The sequence below is a fragment of the Cataglyphis hispanica genome, chromosome 8 (genome assembly GCF_021464435.1).
Source record: "Cataglyphis hispanica isolate Lineage 1 chromosome 8, ULB_Chis1_1.0, whole genome shotgun sequence".
Classification (NCBI taxonomy): domain Eukaryota; kingdom Metazoa; phylum Arthropoda; class Insecta; order Hymenoptera; family Formicidae; genus Cataglyphis; species Cataglyphis hispanica.
Window position 1 is genome coordinate 2,044,305 of NC_065961.1, and position 27,349 is coordinate 2,071,653.

Sequence of the window (27,349 nt, forward strand, 5' to 3'; positions counted from 1 at the left end):
TAGTATTTATTACTTATTCAAGGAGACAGAGGAATTTCCAGGAATATTCCGTCTCGTGTGCGCGGGAGCAAGAAATTACGTTACAACCAGATTACAACCGTGCTCGCTCGCGCGCATCGCTTTTTGCAGTGACCGACCATCGTAAACAACCATAAGCAATTACTAATGACTCGCAGGAGCGGAGCTCTCGGGATGTATCGTTAATTCGCCGCCATCGCCTGCACGACCGCTCATAAACTTACGATTTCGCGGTAAAAGCAATTACAACGGCATCGCCGATAATTACCTCTGCGACGGACCCGCTCTACGATAGACCTCCGAGATGTATCCTATATACCAGTCGCAACAGTTTCAGTTTTACGATGTTACGTTTTAGCGATGTAATAAAACCGGCCCCCGTTATATAGCCCTCGTTATGTAATTGTACGTTTTATCCAATTCACGAAAGGCATTGTTTAACGGCGACGGTGCTTTATCGTCCGATGTTCTGTCATGATGCTCTTCTCTAATTGCATTTTCTATCTTCGTCGTCGACGAGGCTCCGTCGATTATCCGTCTTTGATATACAATGCGCCCGTATCCGTCTCCTTTCAACAAGATGCGCAATTTCGAATTTCTTGATCATATCACACGTAGAGTGATTACATAGGATAAGATTATTCTTTTATTAGATACGCGTGTATAAAGCATCGCATATTCGTACGAGAATCGATGTTTTAATGTGTGCTAATTTGTATCTCTTTGACAACAATTTTGAATATTTTAGATTGTGGATTTTTTAAGATTTCGGAAAGAGGAAGGGTTTTCAAGTTAAAAAGATTTTTATTTATAACAAAAAATGTCTAGCTACGACCAATTTAAGAAATAAAGTTTTAATGAATCACTTTCAAAGTGATGAAACAAAATCTTATCATCTTGTCATCTAAGTATAATTTTAAGATTAACAGCATCTTCATTTAATATGCACTCTTTCTAATATTAAAAGTGTGATGGCAAATATAAAAGATATTTAATCTCTCTTTCAAATATATTTAAAGAAATTATTAATTTTCAGAAAGAAATTTAATCATGTATTATGAATAATATACCTATTTTAATTTCTAAAATAAATTGTTTAAAAATGTAAAAAAATTTTGGATAAATAATTCAATTAATTTTAACAAAATCTTCATTTGAAATGCACATACTTTCTCATAAACATATTTAATATTAATATTTTAAAAATTATAACGTGATAGATGATGGTCTAATTAAACTTTTTTGAAAAAATTATTTTATGATAATTTTGATAAAAAGTATAATCATATAGTGATCAAATGTTCTTATTATAAAAAAACCCTTTATTTAAACGAATCGTTTAAATAAACCTGGTTTAATTAAACTTGGTGATTCATTTAAGTATATCGATGCATCGATATAGATTACACAATAATGGAGCTTTAATTAATTAATTAATTCTTTCAATATTTCTATTTCACGGAAATATACTAATTAGTACACGATTTTCGCGTGTATGCGCGCACAGAATCGTAAACACGCAAGTTTTATAGCACTCAAAGCTTCGAAGCGTGAAGCATGAAACTGCGAAAGTTCGACATCTACCTCGCCCGGAATATTCTCGCATGTACGAGGCGAGTTAATAAACAGCACATGAAATCTCCCATTAGGCGAATTGCGCTAGCTTGTGCAATTAGCGCTGGTTGTAAATTAGATATCGGCTTCCGGTCAAGCATCGCGCGCCAAGAATACGATGTGCACCGCATGTGCAGCGCGGTGCGCGAATTCAATTTATACGGTGGGCATTTAATCGTGCACCCTGTTTGGGCAATATAATCGTTTTAACGCCCGTCCCCGGGCAAATTGGATGTATGCGTGGATTAATTACGTTTGCTTATAATGACGAGGTCGCGGGACCGTAAACGTCGCGCAATGAAATTCAGCAGGAAGTAACGATCCGATCAAAAAGATTAATCTGAATTCATCAACCTTTCTTCCATTTACGGCAAATCAATCAATGGTCTTTCATGCCTTGTGTTTCAATTCCATTTGCTGATAAAAAAATACGTCTGTCATTATTAATTAAATTCCCAGATTCATCAAGAAATTAACAATACATATCTAGCTCAAAATTACAACAATGTAATTCAATAAAGTATATTTCTAAATACTCCCTTTTTTTCTAGCGCAGTGCTATAAACATTAATCCCTTATCCCGTATCGGGTGAAAAGACTCACCTTGATCCTGGGCCCAATTAATAAGCGAAGGAACGCGCGCTTCGAAACTGGAGTAACAATCCTCGAAACGCGCCGACGAATCCAGACCAACAGTCTCGTAATTGGCTTTAACTCCACAGAGTAGTGCCGTCGCGCATGCCGACGATTCGCCAACTTGAGCATCCGTGTTGTACGTCTGGAAAACAAGATAACGACAATTAATTGCGTATTTTCGCGTCGAATCGAATTACGACTATTTAATACAGATTCGTGACTTAAGAAACATCTTTACTTTTGCAAATAAGAAATGAAAATTTTTCAATTAATTATATCTTAACGTGTAACGCAAATTATCTGCACATCCTCTTTCATCAGATTCTTTAGTCAATCTTTTTCGCAAGAAATTTTGCTAACTTAAAATCCATGTAAAATAAAAGTACGGTTTTGTTATTTCTGTTTACATTCATGAAACTCGAGTAAGTACTTTGGAATTTTAATCGCTTTTAACAAAAGCTTTTAGGACATTTTAAAATTATATTTTGTCATATTCATTATGATTCATTGCGAGTATATTAAACCTAAAAAAAAAAAAAAGAATAACGGGAAGAAAGGGAGAAAAGTTTACTATAGTTCATAGAAATCTAATTGTCAAGTCTTTCACGCGACGCTGAATTTTTCATTCAATTTATTCGTGACTATTAATGAGAAGATCCGGCACATCTCCTTCTGAATTCAAACGGATTTTAGCCGCGATATCACACGCTCTATATCAGTGAGAGCGCCGCAATTCCGTAGCTTACTCGCGGTTAATCTAACCACGGTCACGTAAATAAGGCAATGCCATACATCAAGTGCCGCGACGTCAGGAACATCGAGGAAGGAATGATAAGATGCGAGGTAAAGAGAAATTCTCACGTAAGTGGCATCGCCTCAACATGTCATGACTGGCGAATTTCTTCGGGTAACAGGATGACGCGACGTAAGGTTCAAAGAGCGTCACCGCTAGAAACCGCACGTTTCTCTAGGGTAAGCACTGCAACGAGAGCAAATGGACATTTTCCGTCTTTCAGCTCGCTCACTTCGAACTCATTTTGAACCTCAAACCCCGGCGGAAACGACAGCTGTATTCTAATACTACTGACTATAAATGAAAATCGCGAATCTCATTTTGCAGAGAATTAACGAAAGTGTCGATTTGACGCGAGTGATATTTTAATATAAATTTTTATCGATAAAAGAAATATTATCCACGCAGAAGATAACAAACTTTTATCTTAATTCTTAATTTTCCTCGCCAGATTAATATATCGCTGTTTATACGAACTTTACGATCGCACCAAATTTTATTAAGTTCTTCATTTATGACGGATCGATTAAGCGTCGTAATAACCGACCCAAATTTGCGCTCGTAAATGACAGACGGAACACATACTCGTGCGCAAAATCCCTACTATTCTAAAACGGCGCTGCTCCTCGTAAAATATTGCTGATTTCCGATAATTTTCTTCTTATTCGACAAGCGTGTATTTGTATTGATTCGTTCAAGTGTGCGTTCGAAACCAGACGATTTCCAATAACCATCGGCTGGGAAATGCCGATTCTCGCTAGCGCAAGAACACCCATAAAGCACACTCGTCATTATCATATTGAAAGCCATGCATCGTCAATTCAAATACCATTGTGAATTAACTGCAGAACCGTATGACACGGTCGATCGCCAAGTGGCAGTAAAGTAGAACGCCCGAAGCATAGGACACTATCGTATATGCCGGGCAAACACGTTGCATTCATCCGATATTCTCATAACAGTATAAAACTGCGAGAGGGATGGATTAAAAACGCGGTTATTCATATTTGACGACGATTATTGATATTTGACGATAAAATTGAAAAGCGGAAGATATGTACGTGATATCTCAAAAAGGAAAGAAAAAAATCGCCGCCAAAAGATATTTCGTCTGAAATTTTACAGTTTGTTTTTTCGACATCGCGCATATTCGAGATTAAATCGACGATTGCTATTTCGATGGTAAGAGAAAATATATATAATAATGGATAAAATCGTAACATTTCCTAACATAAAAAAAAATCGTAACAAAATGGCAGTGGTATTAATGATCATACAAATGATACACATTCTTTTTTTTTTTAATGAGAAGCTAAAACCTTAAAAATTTTTACTCAATCGACATTTGTTTCCGGACTATTATGCAGTAAAAATGTTATTTATATCATCTTTTCACTTTTTGTTTAAATAAAATAAAAATAAAATCTGAATTATCATTTATTTAGCATGTCGAGATATTCCTAAATTCGCTTACGTACCGAATACGACAGACACTAATACGTCACATGTAATTGGTATTAAAAACTCCATCGGGGAGTAACGTAACAAAATTTTCATCTTGTATCACGCATTTGCCATTCGCTATACACGTGACTGGAGCAATTACCGTATCCGAGAGGCGCGACGTCGCAAAAAGCGCCCGATATCACGGGAATATCCGAAATCCGTGCAGCGGTACGCAGTGATATGAGGGCAGAGTTAAACGTTCTCGATAGGCACGGAGTTGCTATAGATTATCGTGCTAGTATTATCGCCGGCGACGCTTTTATCGGGCATTTCCGCGACGGGCACGTCGTATCGATAAGATAAATTTGGAGTACGAAGCGCATCCTCTCTCTCTCTCGAACCGCAGGTGAGAACGAGCAGTGGCAAAACGCAGATCGTGGAATCGTTAGGAGATATCCGGAGGCAACATGGAGGACAGGGACAATGCAGAGGGCATCATGGAGCGGAAGCAGCAAAATGTTTCGTCGCCGGACACGTCGCAATGGAGTGTACCGGACGGATGGCCGTTCAGGAAAGCAACGTAAGCGCATCACTCGATCACGTCATGACCGATAGAAGCTTTAAAATATCGTGGTGTTGAAAGAATAAGCATGCGAATGGTGCTAAAGACCTTTCAGAACCATTTACGCTTGTTTTTTTTTTTTTTTGTTTCCTCTTTTGTCGCTAAAGCAAATATAAATTTATAATTTTTTTAAAAATTGCAAGAATTTTCCTCACGTTGCATCCGCATTTTGAATATATTTACTTTATTCTATTAATCAATTTCTTTGTCTGATAAAATATTCTTGAAGAGATAATTGCGCTTCTTTGTTTGCTTTTTTACATCAGAGATGGAAAAATGTAATTGGTTAACTGGACAATCCGGATGCTTTGATGTTTAAAAACTCGTTGCAAGCTTTCGCTTTATTATTTACATATTTTCATGTATGTATGTTTTATTATTAAATATAAATGCAAGTTTTGTTTTATTTTAATTCATCCTTTATTCATCGTAAAATAAATATTACTATTACGCATTCATATGAATATATATTTTATATATATTATTCACATGTATAACATGCGCACATTGTATAACATATGGTTCGTAATATTTATTTTTCCATCTCTATATTATTTTTTTCAAAACAAAAGTGTCAATTTTTAATATAAAATTATCGCGATATTGTTCTCATATTCATCATAATTGATTGTCGCTTTTCGCATCAATTTTAAACAAAGATCACTTTTCGATAATGACTGACATTTCAATCGAGCTTATCGCACACGCGATTACAAAGCCTCTTTATCTACTCTTAGTGCATTATTTTTTTCTTTTTCTTATCGCAATCTCCTCGTACACACGTATCTAAAAGATATTGAAGTATTATTTATGCGTTCTTCCTTTTATCGAAATCTCTTCGTACACACGTAAAAGCGATTTGGTGGTTCTCTGACGCGATTATTCTTGCAGCCGCGCATAACGCACGGTCGATGTAATTGTCGGATACCGAGAGGAGAGCGGAGGCTGCGCGGGAGAGAAGGAGTGAAATTATATTCATAATACCCGTTGGAGTGGGATGGCAGTCGCTGCGTGTGTTAGGCGCAAAATGTTTTAGAGGTCAAAGTAAACGCCGCCGAGTATAGTCCACGTAGTATAATGCCGGTAACTCACTTCTCCCACGACGAACATTTGTCTCGTAATGGCCAACCGGCTCACCACGTTTATGACTAGTTCGTAAGCGCCCAACCGTGGTTTTGTCACATCCGTTCTGTTTTCCCTTCTCTCCCAACTACTCCTGTCCCCGGCATATTTCGAGTGCTTGTGGCGATTGTGTGTGGTCGTGCGTGTGTCAGTCTCCTCATATTCGTCATTGTATCCATCTATGAGAACCACTCGTTTGACTCTTATGTTGTTCTTTTTACTTCTATTTGCTCCCCTCCAATCCTCAAGTTTTCATCAATTTGCTCGTACTTTTTTTGATGATACGATGATTGTTAGCAGGATTAATTCTACGTACAAATATTAGCGCATAACAATAGAGTCGTGAACTTCTATATAAGATTCTTTTCATAAGTTTTTTATTAGAAAATAATTAAATTATTTCCTTTAGTATATTTATAATCATTAACATTTAATTATTTCTGTAGATTTTTTTATATAAACACAAAAGAAATTATTAAAGCGCCCTGATGATCTAAGTTCTGTTATATTCTTATTATATTATATATCTATATCTATTATTATATTATATTATATATCTATTATATTCATTCGGATAGAAAATATAGCGAGATGCAATGCTATGGAAAATAAAAAATTTCTGCATCATCAATCTAGCAGCAATAAAATAAAAGCGTTTCGACAAAACCTATGATAATATATATAGCAAGCTACATTTATATATAGGATAGAGCACACACTGAAATGATGTGACGTATATTTGGGACGGGGATTCTGTATATGTGCACATAGATGCGCGTATTCATTGTTACACGTATGTTACTTGTCGCGGACAAAACGTCGCGAGTACTGCTTTGTCATTCCGGTATGTGTTCTGACTAATGGCACACATATACGGTATACAGAGTATTTGGTAATTCTCGGTCTATTCGAGAAGTGAATAGCTTCCTGTCGTAGAGTAAATCGATTCGCCAGAGTAAAGAATAATTTTTCTCTCAAACAAGAAAACTGGACTAACAGTTCATGAATAAAAGGCAGCGTAATTATTTCAGCTCCCGGAAAGAATATTACAGTACTTGTAATTTATTTAATCTACGATTAATTGTGTTTTGAGCTCGCTTCGGCAAAGCATTACTTTCTTCTTACATAGAAAGAGTGATTGTGAAGAATAAATAATCTTGTGTATCTTATCTATACTTTTATTTTCTCAATCTCATCAAGAAATATAAATTTAATTATCGATACCATTCATATATATATGCTTGTAATTAAATTCCGGCCATTCCGAACTTTTAAGAGCACGCGCTTAAAATTCCGTGCCAGTTTAAAAGTCCAGAATTTACGACCCATTCGATTAAAGGCAGCTCTGCCTCCGCATCCTCACCTCGCGTCATTCTCTACAATAACGCTGGTTTATTTTCCGATGAGGCCATATAATCGCGGCAACTCGATGAAAGTTGGATTCAAGCGCGCGTACGTGTGCGAGATTTGCGAAAAGCCGCATCTCGCGCGATAAAGCGTCGTGGAATCGCGGATTGACGAACGTTCATCTCTCTCGATCACGATCTAAGTTGAAATTAAATTGACCAAAGTATGATCTCCGCTAAACATCCGTCTGCGTAAGCGCACGTGAGCAGCAAGTAGGAAACGGACCGGGGATTGCGCTTTTCCGAGGAAAGATCCCTCTTTGCCGCTCCCTTCGCTTTAAGAAGAGAAATGTCTTGATATTTTTCCCGCATAGCGACTGCAAAGAGGCAAAACGTACCGGAAACACTCGTTTTTCTCTCTCTCTCTTTCTTTTTCACTCGCCGTATTGTCCTCTTCTTTTATTTTTCTTTTCGCATCGCATTGGACCATTCATCGCCACCGGCGACTGTCTTCAAGTCGGGATTCAGCAGCTAGCTACCGCCTAATTACGCCGACTGTACGAAGACGTTGCTACTAAATGCTGGTAGCATTTATTCCATTCGCGATGTCGTATTTATGTTTGTGCGCGGCGAGATTGATGCGCGATACTTTCGTAAAAAAAGATAGATATTGGATAAAAAGAAAGAAAGTTGCCGTTTCCATATTTTCTCATAAACAGATGCGCACAGTTCGAGCTCAATAATTAATCGAGTAAGAGAGAGAGAGAGAGAGAGAGATTCGTCTTTTTAGCCGGAAACTTTTTTCCGCTTTTTACGTAAAATATTCCAGCAAATTATCACGAATTCCTTCATTAATACCGTGTTGACTTTTCCTTAACGGAGTTCCCGGAGATATCAAGCACTTTAATTTGCAGCGGAATTTCAACAAAAGAAGAAAATATTAATGTTAATGTAATAAAATTCTTTTCTCGCACAGATATAAAAACGTCTTCGCGGAGAGAAAATAAAAGTACCCGATTAAACGCGGGAACATATAAATAAGTATATCGAATTCCATCCAGTTTCATTCCGCGTTGTGTTATTAATGATGGAATTGCGGGATTATTTGTTTTTCGCAAAACGTACTGCGGTAAATTTCATTATTTACGCTATCTCGTCGAAATCATATCAAAACCTCTCAAAGCTTTAAGCACTTCAACATCTTTCAAAATAATATATACATAAAATGTCATTTTCAACATTAATTAAAGAAACGATCGACCAAAAAGTTAAACATCACTTTCGTACTTCAAAATAAAATAAATCTTCGAAATAATATTTTACAAACTTTCTATGATAAGATAACACGACGGAGTGTAACGTTAGAGTCATTACAAACTTAATTACAACTTGCAAAATTGCAGCTTACATTCTGTAGTTAAGCCGCGAAGCGTGATATCGTATCAATGCATCAATTTCGAATAATAACATAGTACTTTTTTTTCTAATACATTCTTCGCGGAAACTCTATTATTCCTAATTATCTCAACAATTTAATCCGAATGCTCGCTTAATGTATTCCTCATGATAGTTCACATAGGCAATCTATCGATGTCCAAAAGGCCGTGAAAATCGTTCTCGATCCATTTGCCGAGGAATACGACATGAACCATAAGAGAAGAGGAGTAGCGCTCATACTAAACCATGTTCACTTCGAGAGCATGAGCACGAGGAAAGGCTCCGTAAAGGACTCCCTAGATCTGAAGGTATCATTAAGCAAGCTCGGATTCGACGTCCGGATTTACACCGATCCAACGGTCAAAGTTATAGCCGCGACCTTACAGTCGAGTAAGTATCATACTACACTTCCTGATAACCCTCTCTGTGCAGTTATAACCGTATTGCTTCGTTACGTACGATCTGTCTCAGATGACAGATCAAACGATGGATGTGTGTGTGAATTGAATGTTACTACAATATATGTATGTCTAACTGAAATAATGAAATGCAAAGTGCTTCCGCTAACATTTAAAAAAAAAAAGAAGATAGAAACAAAGAGACAGGGATATCATTATTTCCATCAATTTGTAACATTGCAGACCGTAACGCAACCGTTTTGTTAGCTCTTTGTATACCATTGTTTCTTATCTTTCCATGATGAGCGCACTCTTTCATCTCACCTCTCATTGAATAAAATATAAGAAAGCGATAGAGTTTTCTCAAGACGGAATGTCCCTCTCACCTTGAATCGCATAAGGAATTTATATTTAATTATTCTTTGAAAAGGAAAAGAGTTTATGAAAGAATATTTTACGCAACACTTGTCACGCGGCGCGACTTTAATATTACCGTAATTAAATTTTAAAATAAAATTCCAGTATAAGCAAAATTCCTTCTGAATATATAACATAAGATGCAATATGACGGTTCGCGTGGTACATTCGATAAATACAAAATATTTCAGTCTCAATTGCTTAATTTAACAAATGGTTGAAAATATGTCCGGAAAAGATAAATAAAAATATATAAGCGAAAGAAAGCGTCGATGACAACGTCCATAACATGATTGCATCGAACCCAAACATTTTTACCTTCATATAAATACATTTAATAGCAGTCCATTTACAAGAGCTTCTCAAACAAATTGATAATGATCGATGAATTGTTTGTGAAGATCCTCGCGTAGGCAGGCATGCAAATATTAAGGAATAACGCGAAGGATAATGATGCGCGGCGAGAAGTTATAGAAACATTTTACGAGGGAACGAGCTCATTAAATGTCTATTCACGTCGCAGTGAACCGAGTTCTTCAACAAATAACTAACAAAGCAATCTCGTGAATACGGCTGCGGCAGGTGCCGCGGAAAGTGAGGCGGAAAGCCCGATGATTACGGAACTTGACGCTGGATAAGAAAAGTTCTCGCGCCTTCTTCGCTTCAGCGCGACACGATGCGCTCCATCAAGATGCCATACTCAGTTGCCGCTCGCTTTTTACTCTTGCTTCGTGCATTACATACGCCCTCAAAGTGACAAATGTCCCAACAAAATAAAAGATATTAATACAGATATAGTTTTGCATGAAGGAAGTTTAAGAAGATATGGGAGATCTTCGGCAAGTTTTATAATGTAGGCATATTGTGAAAGCTCGAAAAATCTGACAACTATTGGGACGTTTTTATAAAATATAAAATCGATAATCTTATAGAGAATACAAAGAGCATTTCTTCGATAATTGTGACAATTTTATATGTAAAAGAACTGAATTTTATATGCAAAAAATTTTGCTTAGCTCTATTTTTTTTATTTATATCATAATAATAAGTGACTTTTACAAATTATATTTTCAGAAAATATATTACATTATTTCTAGATTATATTTATCCAATATTATACAAATATAATAAGCCAAATCTCTTCGACGAGTTGGATAAACTTTGGAAAATAAGAATAGAGAACGCGCCAACAGTTGGCTGCATAAAAATTGCGAATTATTGTTCACTATTTGCCTCTGGAGAGAACGTATTTAAGCGGACTTCTCATCACTTTCTGTTGATACGAGGAAAACAACGGCAGAGCACATCGGAGTCAGGAAAATCCCGTCAGATTCATTCTCTCGCTGCTAGACTTTACACGTATTCGATTACCGAATCGAAAGTATCGAAAGACCGTCCGTTTACTTTGGAGAATCACGGCCGACCCAAACGGGTGTGTTATAACTACGCTGTCACATAAATAAACCCGTCCGGCTTCGTATTTTGCGCGGCTACCTTTCCGCCACTCTCAATGCTTTAATTTTGTCTGGCGGAGTTTCGAGTAAGCCGAGGACGAGCGGGAGCTTTCCCTGGATCCGCGAGTTCCACAGACGCGTATCGACTACCGAACGAGGGGCCAAACTTTTCAATCGGAAAGACTCGCGTGTTGTTGTAGTGCCCGTTTTATCTTTTATTTTTCCTTTTCTCTTTCTTTCTTTTTTTTCTTTTCTTTCTCTTTCTCCTCCATTGATCAACTAACAATACACGTTGCGCCCACACCATTTTCCTCTTTCACTGGTAGCAGCGACTCTTATTCCTCATCCAAACTGCCAGAGAATATCCGATAAACGTGCTGTTGCGCGCAAACAGAGATTCTTTATTAAATCTGAAGTTTTTTTAAGAGATGCGTTAAAAATTGTTACTTAAATTAATATCAAATTTGGCTGCAAATTATGTTGCTAGAGATAAAAGAAATGTAGTTTTATTTCTTTTGTATAATAAAATTTATAAAATTAAAGAAAACATAATTGCTTAAAAGCACATGATCCATTTTTAAAAAATACTTATTAATTTAATCTTGTTAAAAATGAAAATAATAAGGAAATATAAATTAAATTTTGCATCTATATTAAGTTTCTTTCACACAAAGAAAATATATATCTTTCAAATTCTATACAACAATGGCTGTAAAAGTAATTAATGAATCACCGGACACTAAACATATTCAATTGGCTGATATAAATTGATTGCTTTATAGTGTATTGATTTCGCCAAACAAATATTCATTTGATACAGAAGTTTTAAAATTTCATTAATTAGAGACAAAAAGAGAAAGAGAGATATATAGAGAAACTATTTTAAAATACAATTTTCTTTATAAAAATTATTTTAAATTATCTTCAAAAAAATCTGACAGCTCTCTTAAAGCTATTAATTATTACAAACTATTCATAAGCTATGAAGCTGCTTACGTAAACTTTATTCGCTTGATAATATCCAATAAACAGAAATACTATTATCGGATGTGCTAATTTTATTTGTATAAAATTGCCAGCGCTGGGAATCACTTCATGATTCTTGAATTTTATCGAACAATGCACAGCGTGTACTACATTTCGGACAGCGTTTAATAAAGTGGAGAATATATAGAGCCGCGCCCTCTTTCCTACATGTAGGACAATCAACGAAATCGACGCATCCAGGCCATTCGAGTGTTTGTGTTTTTTCTGCCCAACAAATTTTTCCGCCGCGCCACCAAAAGCAGAGAAAAACAAGTTTTTCCGCGTAAAGTCGGGTGTGTCAGTGTGACAGATGTTACGTCTTCGTGAAAAGTAACGACTCATATATGACACACCTTACTCTGTCGTCGCTTCGTCTTCTTCATATGCGTCTCCCAATTGGAATATATATATATATATATTCCGATTACCAATATATTTAGTTCAAAGTTTAATAATGTTTAGTAATATTTTTTAATATTCAGTTACTTAATAATTATAATTTAGTAGTTTTTCCGTGTGACTTTTTATGTTTGACTTTATTTTGTCTTTGGAATTTTGTTTACATTTATTGACATATTTACGTTTGCTTCAATTAAGATTGATGAGTAGAAAAGAAATATAAATTCATTATTGTGAAAAGCAACATTGTCAGTTTTGGTCAAATAGAATACTGTAATATATTATTAATTTTACTGACAATTTTACGACATTATATCCATCATCTCATAAAAGTAATAAAAATTAATTACATTTTTTCTTTAATAATAAAGGACATTTTGCACAAACTGAACGTCGTTTCGCAATGTTGAATTCACTGTATTTAAATTTTCGCAATAATTTGTTTATATTTAATCTTTAATCATCAATCTTAATTAATTAAACAAGCGAGCAAATGAAAAATTAATAAATATAAATGAAGCTCAGAATTTAAAAAGAAATCAAGCATGAAAAGCCAAATGTCACAAATTAATAATTATAATTATTTCAAATTAAACATATTGGTAAACGTAAAAGAATCTTATTAATTTATACCCATCCATAACCTTAAATCATTTTTAACTAATAAGTTATTAATCTTATTTCCACTTTAAAAATAAAAAAGCATGCCATTTAAAAAAAATGTTTTTTTTTCTGTCTTATATTTCCATCTGCAAAAAAAGCTGATCACAACCGCATAATATCAGTTTTATCGCTTTCATTCGTAGTAAACTGATATAAAAAATAATTTTTTTTATTGTTTAAATTTATACATATATGTATATATAGATATATGGCAGCAACATTTGTGCGATAACGCAGCACGCGAGCGCGTGCAATGATGCGCCAGCACGTACCTAAAGTACTACACGTAGAGTGTTTGCCAACATTTCCCACCGAAAGTGCGATAGCGTCTCTTGATGAGCTCGTCACGCGGCTTTGGCAGCCGCTTTATCGAAGTGCAGCTGACAGAATCCGCAGCTGCGACAACAACGTACGCAATTCGCATCCAAAGCCTGAGGCTCTAGAATCTTTTATACTATAATCATCTATCGTGTTTAAAAGAATACTACATGTTTAATGTTAAAAAATATTTGTATTATCGTTAATTTTCTTATGAGAAATTTGTAAAAAATCACTGTCCCCCATAGCTCAAACAATTTATAAGTAATTTTATTATATGTATAAAAAAATCTCGATATTTTTACAACGTAGTCACTTACTCAGATTTAGATATTTCAAAAATGCAAATAACTATTATGGAGCTTTATTATGACAATGCAAATGGAGTAATTATGTACAATATTGTGAATAATATAAATACTCATTTTCTGTAAATAAAAAATTTCGTTATGACAATTTTTGTGGACACAAAATAACTGAATTTTATATACAAAAATTGTTTTAATTAGTTTTATTTATTTATAATTGTATTTAATTAAAATGTAGCATGGATAAATTTATTTTTATCTCACATTTCAATATCAGTTTTAATCATTTCAAATATGTCATTTGTCATTATTTAAATGTAATCTTTTTTCTTTTTCTTTTCCATTCTGTTTCTCTGTTTTCTTTTTGCATCGAAAGCTTGATACTGTCTCTTGACGAGCTCATCATACGACTTTAGCAAACCTTGGGTAACAGCGTACGCTATTTACATTTGAAACGTGTGGATTCTAGAGTCTTTCACATTATATTTTCTTGTTTGAAAGAATACCGCAATGATACAAAATATATCGTTGCACGACTATGACGTATACTTCCTGACATATACACATTTAATTGCTCAAAAGAAATACTATCCTATCAAAAGAAATATACTATACTATCTACTTTAAGTAAGAAGCTATTATGGGAAGAATAATCTTTTCTTCTCCCAATGTCGTAACTCAAACGTACGTTCAAAAATATATAGAATTCATTTTTATTTGATATGCTGTACGTTCCTCTTGACAAATTCGTTAAAATAGCTATATTTTGACACGGAGTCGATAACTTGGTATTGGCGTATCAGTACGAAACTTGTGCTCGAAGCATGTGTTTCCTGTGTCAATGTGTCAAACGCAGACGCCTTGAAATGAGAATATTACACTTCCGGTAAAAATGTGTTACACTCGCAGTATTTCGCGTTCGGTCGATTTTCACATCGCACGCGCTTTCGTGATACAAATATTATAATCCGGTCACAATGTTGCATATATAAACGCACCGTTGCATCTATTCTCGTTCATCAATTGCATTATATAACATAATGGACCGTTTCTATTTTCGTTTCCAAATCCCTTTGTTAAACTCTCTCTGCTATTTACACAAGTTTTATTTCCTTGCAGAATTCTGAATTATTTCTAATATCTCATACAAAGCCAATATCGTACAACTTTTAGCTCCATTCAGAGCATTATACAACTTTAAAGTACTTCTATATCCTGCAACAAAATTGCACAGCACTACCGTATATGATAATGCAGTTCCGGAATTACAGGCAATTTTGTATTCAAGCCCGCATTTTCTGCCATGTCATATTGTATTTGACTCAACAAACATTCGATTTAGATGCTAAAATAACTCAAAGCATCAGTAAATTAAAAAAAGGATAAGAGAAGCATTATTAGTTGTATATAAATAAATATTATAATAAGTTTCGTGCAAACTATATTTGAAAAGTTTGCTACCGTGTCACTGTGTCATTTTACGTAGAAGTGACAAGTAGAGACCGCGGGTTGTAAAAATGCAACCCGTTACTTCGCAAGCCGACCGGTGACATTTCCCAGTTTTACCGAAGCGCGGCCACAGTAGTGTCATAAACGTCGAGACCGCAAAAAAGCAAAAGCAAAGGCAAAAAAACAAGAAGAGAAAGCAAACACATGCGAATTGCTCGGTATATGTATTTCGAAATTCCGAGTGCAACGCGCGTGGTTGATTACAGTCGATATTCACAGTCGACAATGCGACACGACGCAATGATCCAGATACAGCAGTGAAGCCCGCGATTGCAAACACCATGGATATCGGCGGACACGACGGATACCAATCAACCACGGCTTGCATAACAACATGCGATGTGATTTAATAATTCCATACGCGTTTGTTTCATCGTAGTTGCATCCTAGTTACAAGAATTCATTATAGTTACAGGCTGCGGCACGTTTCCTTTGCCATTTGTTGCAAACGTCACGTATTTTGAAAGGATGATCATTCTATTTATGTGAAACCTTTGAGGAAAAACTTGTCTCAATGATAAAAAAATTAGCATTTCCCGGAAACACATATCAAAGTAAAAAATTATTGAAAACTTGTCTCTGAAAATTTGCTTCTCTCTTTCTTGAAAACTTCGTCATGATATGTTATTATAAATTTTAAAAATATAGCAAAAATAGATGGTAGTGTAAAATTAAATTTTAGATATACATAAATTTTACAAAAAATAATTAAACAATTTATTCTGTATAAAAGATAATTATATGTGTAATCGAAATTTATTTTTTTTTAATCTCATTTTTCCATGATTTTCATTATAAAATTATACAAATCACTAAAACGAGGTTAACAGTATATCTGAAAGATGTAATTGTTAATATTGAAAAAATTACTGAAAAGACTGAATTCTTTGAATCTAGGAATTTTAATATAGAAAATACGAAAAAAGAAATAAAAGTGTCCTCGATGATATAAAAAATTATTAGCTAAAAATATTGAAAATTTGCTATTTTCTTTTTCTTTCATTGCAACATTACTGAAATATTGAAATAATTTTGAATAACGAGAAGTTTATATACTAATGAAAATATCAATGTTTTTCGAGTGCATCGTATGGTCACTTGTATTTCAGCAATATTATCACAAAAAAATATTTCACATTGACAAAATTTATTAAATTTATTCACGGAAAGTACGATCGCAATGATACAGTAATAATTTACCGTGTATACGATATGACCAGCAATAAAATTCAATGAAAAATGCAGAACATGAAAAACATTATTAAGCTTAACCTTTGAATTCGTATTATAAATATAATATTAATTATCAAATAATCATATATCGATGATAAAGAACGCGACCTCCGTTTCTTATATTTTATTCACAGAAACACGAGCGTTATTATACGAGCGGGAAAAGAAACGTTTTACAAAATCTGTTTCGATATAAATAACGCTACCTCACCGCGCGAAATTATAATGCTTTAACGCGCAACAGATTAAAAAAATAGCCAGGATGATATTCAAGAGAAAAATAACAAAAGTACCAGTACCGTATTGAATTTTCGCTTAATGTATTATTCCCCACCTGCATCCTCTCCCTCGGAGTATAAAGCGAAAGAAAAGAAAGGAGATATGTAAACTACTTTTCCACGTTACATGCAACGCGCGATACGAAACTCAATTATATAATAGCTTGGCTCTTATTCGGTTACAGTGGTGGCTGCTTATTCTCTTTAAAGAACCGTCAATATCCGCATAAACTGTATTGAATCATAACGTGAGAAACGCGGAAATATACGCAAACAACTCTTGTAACTTATATCTACGCGAGTTACTCTTTGTCAACAAAAACCGTTCTCTTTGCTTCAGTAAAGCAAGATCGTAAAACTTGCCACAAATTCTACTGTCAACTCCCTATCATGACAAGCGGAAAAACACGTTGGTTTTTTTCCCTTTTTGAATTATTTTGACAACTGTGCTATCACAGGTTTCGTCGTACTCATCTATCTACGGGAAGCACAATATCGAATTATGGGCTCTCTCATCTTCGGAAAATATATCACAGGCGGATAAATAGATAGTAAAATTTCTCATCTGTTTCTAACAATAAGAAAAACTAGATCCGCAAAGATATAAAATGTTAAATCTATTTGACATTTAATAAAAACAATTTAATATTCAATGATTTTTAACGCGAATAAAAATCCATTCTTCAGATAAAGAAGAATTTTTATTTGGCATGCCGTAATATTCTGTATTTAAAAAAATAATTAGTACAAATAATAATGTACAGTCATAGAAGAAATAATTAATTAAAGAATCTAAATTTCGAATATTAAAATGAAAGATTTATTTTACCATCCTTAGGAGTCAAAATATCTTTATCTCCTCTCCGTTTGCAAGCTCTCGATATATTAATACATGTAATCATCTAGTTGCGAATCTAACTCCGTATAATTTATAAAAATATAACTTCAATTCGTATGTCCTTTCAGAGCACGAAACGAGATCTTTGTAAGAAATCGCTCGGAATAAGCCATCAACCGAATTGAAGCAAAATATAGGATTGTGCCATCGTTCAATGGGGATATTTTCGCGAACATTTACATTGTTTACATTGTCTATGCTATCCATTTTTCTTTCTTGCCCGAGAATTCATCTGAAATTCGAGAGCATGTTCGCCGCTGCATCGTAAAACACGAGCATATGGAATATTAATTTATTATTGATTCTATATATGTATTATCCTCTACATATTTTTCCCATAAAATGATATTCATCGTATTTTCGTTCATGCATAAAAATAAACGATACGAAATCTCGGCAAAATTTGCAATGTTTTTGTCTATTTATTTATAATAAAAAAACAAGATATATAAAGAATGGATTTAACAGTCAGTACAGCAATGTTCACGCAATTCTGTATTTCTGTAATTGAAAATTTTAGAGTATAAAACAATTATTTTTATTTTATTAGTTTTATTTTATTGGTTTTTCGATTTTTCGATTATTGGTGATAAAATTGGAAAAGATATCGATATATATAAACCGATATTTTTAAATATTAATTTTTATTTCTGATATTTAATAACGTTAATTTTTTTATTTGAAAACGTTTGTTTCATTTTCAATGCATAACCGTAAGTCTAAATATAAAGAACTTTTCCATTTTTTGTGAACAATTTTGATATTAACATGAATAATTAAATGGATAATTAGACAAGAGATAAAACGACGTTGTAAAGTAAAGTAATTCTGAAGCTGTCTTATGCCTGTTTAAGTGTAACGAGTTTAAAACTCAATGTAACTATTTGCATTTGCTTAGCATAATCTACCGAAATGCGATATATATATATATATAATATTACTCGTTTTATATCCACAGATTTCATTTATTTAACCACGATATCTCGTTGATAACCTAATTAGTCCTTTATAATTTTAGCCTGAATGTCTGCTCAAATCATTAAAAGGCTTTGCTTAAAAATTTTCGCGTATATTTAATCTTTTACTTTGTAAAGCAAATTTGTAATAAATATATATTTAAATTTTCTATTAAGATAATGTCAATTTTAATAAAATATTTTGTTTTTACGTTATATTGTTTATATTATATTATATTATATTGTTTATATTATAATATGCTTTTAATTTTGTCTCTACATATCATAATTTGAAAATATATCTTGAATTTTCCGAATTATGCAGAATTATAGTAGAAAAAATGTAGATACATTACAGATAATTTGTGTCATAAATGAAAACATATTTTTTTATATAAAAAGCTAAATATATGTCTGCCAATGAATATAATATGAAATGAAAAATACGACCGTTGATAAAATCTAAAAATCCGTATATAATAAGATACGATTCTATAAAAAACTTGATTATAGTACGCGGATGTAAAATATACATTAAGACATTTTCAAAAAATATGAATTCATTATTAGAAGAATGTGTTAAATAATGCGTTAAATAAAGAGATAAGAATTGGATCCCATAGCTCTAATAAGCGTAATTTTCCAAAAAAAAAAAAAAGAATAATTAACTTCAACTTTGACAAATCAATTATTGAATCCATAAAAGAATTTGGGAGTAGAGAACTATGATAGCAATGTGGAACGCTCCTTACCTATATCGATTCGTAGAAGCAACTGGGCAGATGAAACATTTTCATTTCTCGATTCGCGCGCGTTTGAAATTCCATTTATAAAATCCACGAGTCGCGGACAAATCGTAAGCACAGCGATCGGCAAGACCGTTCTTATTCCTTCGCCAAAAATCGAAACGCAGAAATTGGCGATACGCCAAGAGAGCACGGCTTCGCGATTCCATTGCGTTTCGCGAATAATCGTGGCTCACGAACACGTCGCAATTATTTGCATTTCTTAATTCACATAATTTACTCTCTTTCACAATCTCGAGGAATGATATCGTTGCTGCTCGCGTATTCCGCGCGAGTATTCACATCTACTTCACCGCCTATTCTCGCCAATCTTCTCCAAGATATACAGAATGTACGCCGAGGGTCGCGAATCTTCTCTAGAATACAGATTACCCGAATACCGAATAGTGAATTTTCCTCATTAAAAGTCTTAATACGCATGTGTATATGTACATAATATTTTGCGATTAAACGTTTTAATTTAAAATATGAATTCAGGATCAAAAAATAAGTAAGAAAATTCCTGTAGAGATATGCTCGCAAAAGAAACTTTCTCATTTTTCGATCCTAAATTCAAGAGATTCTAAATTAGAACATTTAATCTTGAAATATCCTATATATATGTGGATGTCTTTTCACGTCTCTCTTTACTTGTCGCCGTTAAATGTCTCGGTGAGCCTTGAGTAAACTTTAGTGAGCTGTTAACTCGTACACATATAACGTCCGCAAGATTACAAGACTTTATCAGCGACTTTATGAGAACGGCGGAGAAAAAAAGAGAGAGAAATAATCCTGTACTCTATCGACCATTCACTCGGATACTGCCCGTGTTTCTCGACATCAAAACGAATGATACTCTTCCCGATTCCATCTCTGGTATTTCGCAGTCGAGAGAAGATACGCGACGTCCATTTTACCCAGTACATTGTCGCTAGGGGGGATTGGAGAGGATGTTTCACTCGCTGAAAACTATCACAGCCAATGTCGATATTAAACTCTCCAATTTATAGTGTGCGTGTCCCGGATATCGATTGGACGCTAGGGACAATCGTCCGCACCTTTACTGAAAGAGAATATCTCGCTAGAATATTATTAGCAAGAGTTTCTCTTTTATCAGATTGTTAACTACCCGTATATATATATATATATATATATATATATATATATATATATATATGTACGTGTGTGTGTATCGCTGCAGTATTCACCGGCGACTCGAATTTACGGCGCGCCGAGACTGCACTTTGGGCGATTTATACTTTGGCGCTCGAACGACGGCGATACCTGCACGTCGACCGCTTTGAATTATGACAGAGCCAAGATAGAGAATATGTTGTTCGTACTTTTATGTTCGTTTATGACACGATATCTGGTAGATGACGTTATTAAGGTCTAACGAAGCGACCAAACTATTATTATTCATTATAATTTTTTTTTTTTTTTTTTTTTAAATTATTGTTATAACTAATTATTTAATTAAACATTTTGTAAAAGATTTATTACTTCTATATATTACGTATTTTAATGTAAATTTTATAAATATTCTATACACAAATTAATCTTTATAAAATATTTTGAAACGAAACAAGTGAAGGAAACTCTGAAATCAGTACAATGTATCTGATAAAATATTATCAAAATATTATCAAGCTAAACAAAATATACTGTACTTTAAAAGAGTATTTTATGTTTCACGAGATATATAAATTCAGTAATGATAAAATTTTGAACAGATTTTATTTATATATTTATGCATTATATGTGAGCAATTTTTGTATGTATTCTTTCCAACGTAATTCTGACATCATATATCGCGATTTTTAATTGCTAATGCATCTATCGCCAATTCGAAATAAAATGATTAAAATTGCTTAAGATATTTGATGAAAGAAAATAAAGAGAGTAAAAAAGAATAAAGAGAAAACATAAATTGTGTTATACATAATGAGATCGATCGATCAGTTTGGAACAGACTCTGCCTTTATGTAAAAGAAAATAAGCGATAAAAGAGAACGGGTTAACAAAAACGAGGAAAAATAACTCAATCGCGAGATAATATCAGATAATTAACTGACCTAAGAAGGTATTGTCTTTCTTAATTATTTTTATATACGATAACGCGCGCGATATACCAGTAGTAATTAAAAAATCACTACAAGACCACATTAAGATGATTTTTTTCACGAAATAGAGATTCCCTCCTTCCGCTTCCCGCTCCCTCAAGTGAGATTGTGTAAAGCTAGAGTAGATTTCCATTACGGTTTCCAAGGTGAACTCTCAGAGGAAAACCGCTCTCTTGCAAGGAACACAGCGTTAACGGAGACGTCGTTTCACGTAATCACACGAGCTTTTTCGCGAAACATTTTTCCTGATCGCACACATCGTGTATAACTCACAAGCTGAATATCGCGCCGATTTTCCAACCGCTGTCCAGTTTTCTTTTTTATACGATTTATATCTAGTTCCTTAATTACACCCGTGCACCGGACCGAGGCAGTGCGGATTAATTGGATTATCGATCGTCCTTGAGTGTAATGCTTTTGCACGGAAACAGATTCGATGTTTCTCGTAAGAAGGGTTCTTTTGGGAGCTCGATATACTAGCGCAATTGCGCTAAAGTCGAGGAAAAAGTCACGATCAAAGTATCCAATAATCTTGTCGCCTACGAAAACTCGCTACGATTTTCAAAGAGACGGGTAAAAATGTTTCCCGTTGAATTTTTATTCGCATATTCGAGATAAATTTGCTATAAAAATTCAGATTTAAGATACGGTACGGTAAAGTTACGCATAAGAGATTCGACGTGTGACAAGAGAGAAGGGAGTTCGAAAAACCATGTAAATACAATACTGCGAAAATACGATCGCTGCAATAAACGAGATTGGAAAAAAATGAAAAAAGAAAACGTAACATAAAAAATACTTGAAAATATTGCATATTCAGACAATGCATAATTACGGTATATATGTATATGTATACACGTATGTGACAACATAATAAAAAGTTTTTATACATATCCACCGCGTTCATATTATAATTTTGTAATTCTTTTTTCGTGTTTTCTGGAAAAAAGAAGAGAAAAAAAATAACATTGCTTCCTGTTTTTTATACGATTTATATACGATTTAACGTTATTTCATTTTGTAACGTAAATATACGCAATGTATTACGGTAAATAGCCTCATTGTTATCGCGGAATTAAATCAATCTTTTCTGTTAAAGCTATCTCGAAAATCCACGTATTCCGTTAACGGCGTTCTGAAAAGAATGCAATATCTCTGCACTTTATTAAAATTTTTCAAAAGTTATAAAGCTATCACGAATAATACATAGTTAATCTCGCGTAATGAAAATTTTTACTTTATTCAACCGACAAAATAACTGCAAGCGTTCACAAATTGCACGTTTATATATTTGTAATTAGTTTCTCACTTTGAAACAAACAAGTGCCTGAAACACGCTTCAAAAAGAAGTTAATTTAAAATTATACATACAAAGAAAAAAAAGGAGAGAAAAAACACATTATTTTTACATTTTTTAAAAGCAAAGTTATTCATATTTTGTTTAATTAGAATAATTTGAGTCATAATCGCAGAAAGAATTTTGTTCATATTGTTTTTGCGTGCGCGTCTATTTTAACACGCATTCTCTGTCTCAAACACTCCTAGACTATCCATTTAGGTCGTTTGATATTTTTTTTTTATTTTTCTAGTAAAAATGTAATAATCATTATGGTCGCAAGTACAACTCTTTTTCTTTTCATTTTACAAAAATCTTGTTATTTTAAATTTGTTCTTTTTATATTCTTGACATTTTCTTAATTTTTCTTTGTCCCATAGAGCATTTTACATTTTATTAAAGAAATGAAATAATTATATTTCCATGGCATAATTATGCGAGGAAAATGCACTTTGTGTAAATGTCTTCGAATTTAAAACTTCTTATATAAAAATACAGAGGAACTGATATATATATATATATTTATCCCTTTTAATACCGTAAAAGAAAATTACATATAATATTACTTGTCCGTAACTCACGGTTACAGCCGGTTTAGAACCTTAATAATAAATCGCTTCGTGCGATTTTACTCAACGGAAACTTCATTTAATTCCTTAATACTATCTGGCGTAAGCCCCCGGAAGTACAGCTGCTCGCACTGTATTTCGATTTCCTCGCCATGGAAATTCTCACGCGAGGCAACCAACAATATCGGAGTACGATCTCAACCCGGCAACTCAGTGTTTGTTTGTGCATAGACTATTAGGCTAGACCGTCCGACGACTATTAGCGGCCACCGCGAGGAATTAATTAATCCTTTCATTAAAGCCGCTGCGGAAGACCACACGGATGCCGACTGCCTGATCGTGGTCGCAATGTCACACGGCGAGTCGGGTCTATTGCATTCCACCGATAGCCTGTATCCAGTCGATATGCTGTGGACTCCCTTCACCAGCGATCAATGCTCCACTCTGGCCGGGAAACCCAAGTTGTTCTTCATTCAGGTAAATCTACACGTCCCTAACGGATATATGTATGCGTGCCGTAGGTGTACATGAATCGTGCAAAACGTACGAACAATGATGAACCGCGCGTTCAAAGAGAAGCAACTCTCCGCTTTCGTTCATCCCGCACGATCTCATCCGGTGATGGATCATCTCAAAGTGAATCGTCCAAGCGGTGTTACGTGCTGAGTAATTCGAGGGAGATTTATACAGATCGCGTGGGGGATGATTTATGAGTTAATATAAGCTATTGTACAAGCTGGTGTTTGTTGAAGTTAATCGTGCCTTTCAAATAGACGCGGATCTCCTCTCGATAGTTTGCTTCTGACGATATTACAGTGTTTCTTAAAAGCATTTCAACCTTGTAAATATCTTTCTTTATATTTATGTTTAACAAAAATGATTTTTATCTGTATTATTATATTCGGGTTTATGATGTTTGCCAAGAAACTTGAATATTTTCATGTGACTTAAAGTCGTTTATCTACTTTGAAGGAAGCGGAATTGTATAAACTGATTTTTATAATTCTTGCATTGTTTGCGTTTACATTTCGCGAAATTCCGGTAATATTTTAGCAACATTGCCACTAGAGAAACGAGCGAGACGGAAGAGGGAGAGAAAAAAAAAATTATTATATTTTCCGGCTGGAAATTTTGATATACGATATTCTTGCGCGAGAGATATAATAAATTCAGTTAGCCAGAAATGTGATTGCAGATCCCGCATGCTTAAAATGTAACGGTAAGAGAAATATGCATGTCGGTTGTCCTGATTGAAAAAACAAACAGGATTATATTCTGTTTTATGAAATTTAACGTATAGAGTGACACTATCGCTATCCAAACAATTCTAAATAAAATGTAAATTTTTAAAAAAAATATGAACACTTGTTATTTAAAAATATTGATATTTCGATAAGTTTAGATTGCATTTTCTTTGTCTGTAATTGCTGTGATAGTTTATAAATCAATTATTTCCATGTCCACGTATTTTCCAATTTCTGCAAGCGGCAAATTTTTCTTCTAAATTTCTATAATTACGTGAGATGGGAATAGATGATGTTGTGAAATAGATGATACTAAAATAGATGATGGCAATAGAGAAAGAAGTTAACTATAAATACAACACTCACTTCCTGTTCGCCGCGTCATAACTTGAATAGCATAATTGCAGCAATCTGTAATCTGTGTATGAAAAAGAAACGATTAAGTCGACTTGTAGTTGTGCACATAATTTCGGTAACAATGCCAGGTCAGATCTAATTCTTTCTCGGGCATATAATCCTGCCTCCGGAGATCGTTTTCCATTTAGAGACATTCCCCCATTTATCTGCCTCACGACGATCTCCGAGGGATTTGCGGACTCCTGCACATTAGTGCACCGTCGGGTTTTTAGCAACCGCGGCCAATGAAATATGTGCATTCTGCAATGTAATGGAACCTGTTCGCGCGCTCTAGGACGCCGCAGTAATTAAGATTACTCCCCCGCGTTCCCGCGTCACGCAACCGGTCGAAAGGGAACGACGACGAAAACTGTTATTTGCATAATTCCCAAAGTAATGCACGCAGTGCATCGTTTCGAGGATTTCGCCACCGGAACGAATTAAAAAATGCCGGGCGACAATTCGCATCGCGCAATATTCTACGTATTTTTGTTTTATGTTTCATTTCCTTCCTTTGTATTTTTTTTTTTTTTTTCATCCGCGATTATATTTCCATCACGCTCTTTTTCCGCGCTGCGCGAGTACATTTATATAGTCGGCCGACTGTATATGCGCGAACGTTTTAATCGGACACATTTGGAAAACACGCGTTCCTGTAGATACGTCATTATCGCGCGCGAGAAAATTGTATGCCCGCATCCATATTCAAGAGTAGTAGGAGAAGATGCAAGCAATTTCATGTAATTTCGCTACGGTACATGAAATATAATTTTATACAGTCTCATATTTCCTAGCCAATTTATTACCGATCGTTACATTTACAATTTTGCAATGAGAATTATACACACGAAACGATTTAATTCTTAACTACCGCAATAGAGATGAAAAATGACCGCGATAAAATTATTTCGTACATTATCAGAGAAAAAATTATTCGTTGTTTTTAAAATTAGAGAGAGAGAGAGAGAGAGAAAGAATTGAAAATTTAGACTTAAAACTACGTCAGTAGCTTTAGATCGTTAAAAATCTCCGATCGATATATCGAGCAATTGCAGAGATAGCAACCATTCCGACAAGGATTGTAATTTACTCTCCACGAAAGAAAAAGGATCGGAAAAAGGCAACCAACCAGCCAGATACCCTTTCGAAATTACCGCTTTCGTCTCAAATAGAGTCAGAGAATCGGTGATCTCGAAGATAAAGTGCGACAAAGATAAACGAGCACGATAAAGTTAGCGTTCCTAACGATCGATATGATTAGTAATTTAATCTCGCGTTTTTAAGAGCGACAAAAAAAAATAGGAAATTCCAAAGAGATAATAATTCACACAACTCGATCGTGCATCTGTTAGAAAATCGAGCGAAAATATTGAATCAATTATCTAAAATGCAAAAAAAATATATATATATGTCCTCTCGCAATATCCAAACACACTTTATTAATTTATGTCTAGATAAAAGCTGTTATATTTAATGAAGAAGGTTAATTATATATTAATGATATATTCGATACCCATGTGAAATGTTATCATGCAAATTATGAATGCGAGGTTATCGTGATTTGCAAGCGATGTAAATTGAACGGATGCAAATTTCGGCCGCGTTGTATCGAAATCGATACCAATTTCTGGCCTCTTAAAAGCTGCGTGCAGCCACGATAGCCTCAAGTAAGTGCCCCATATATTTCTTGTCGCTCTTCCGCTCAAGTCTCCGGTCTCGTCTTTCGTTAACGACGCTGTAAACATCGATAGATCTGCGTGTAATTGTCTCGTATGTTCTACGACTAGTTTCGAAAGAAAAATGATCGTAGCGCGACTCTTGTTGGCCATTAAATTTAATCTTTCAATCAAATAATCTTTGCGCGTTCTCCCTATAAAAATGGAAACAATTCTCTCAATCTCTAAGCCTTATCAAGGCGAGACTCATTGGATCTAGTCACTTAAAAAATTTTGTTTTTTTATTATCATTATTAGTAGCATGAATTATTAATTATATAATAATATAA

At 34.3% G+C, this 27,349-nt stretch overlaps 2 protein-coding genes across 2 annotated transcripts in view; one reads left to right on the plus strand and one right to left on the minus strand.

The window, feature by feature from the left end:
• Positions 1–27,349, minus strand: part of LOC126851402 (alkaline phosphatase-like) — a 151,613-nt gene that overhangs the window by 42,542 nt on the left and 81,722 nt on the right. Inside the window, exon 3 of the mRNA XM_050595338.1 lies at positions 2,236–2,410. Coding sequence (XP_050451295.1) covers positions 2,236–2,410 — 175 coding nt within the window. The remainder of the gene's footprint in view (positions 1–2,235; positions 2,411–27,349) is intronic.
• Positions 1–27,349, plus strand: part of LOC126851426 (caspase-1-like) — a 42,330-nt gene that overhangs the window by 5,928 nt on the left and 9,053 nt on the right. Inside the window, exons 2-4 of the mRNA XM_050595393.1 lie at positions 4,914–5,087; positions 9,168–9,424; positions 24,006–24,181. Coding sequence (XP_050451350.1) covers positions 4,975–5,087; positions 9,168–9,424; positions 24,006–24,181 — 546 coding nt within the window. The 5' untranslated portion in view covers positions 4,914–4,974. The remainder of the gene's footprint in view (positions 1–4,913; positions 5,088–9,167; positions 9,425–24,005; positions 24,182–27,349) is intronic.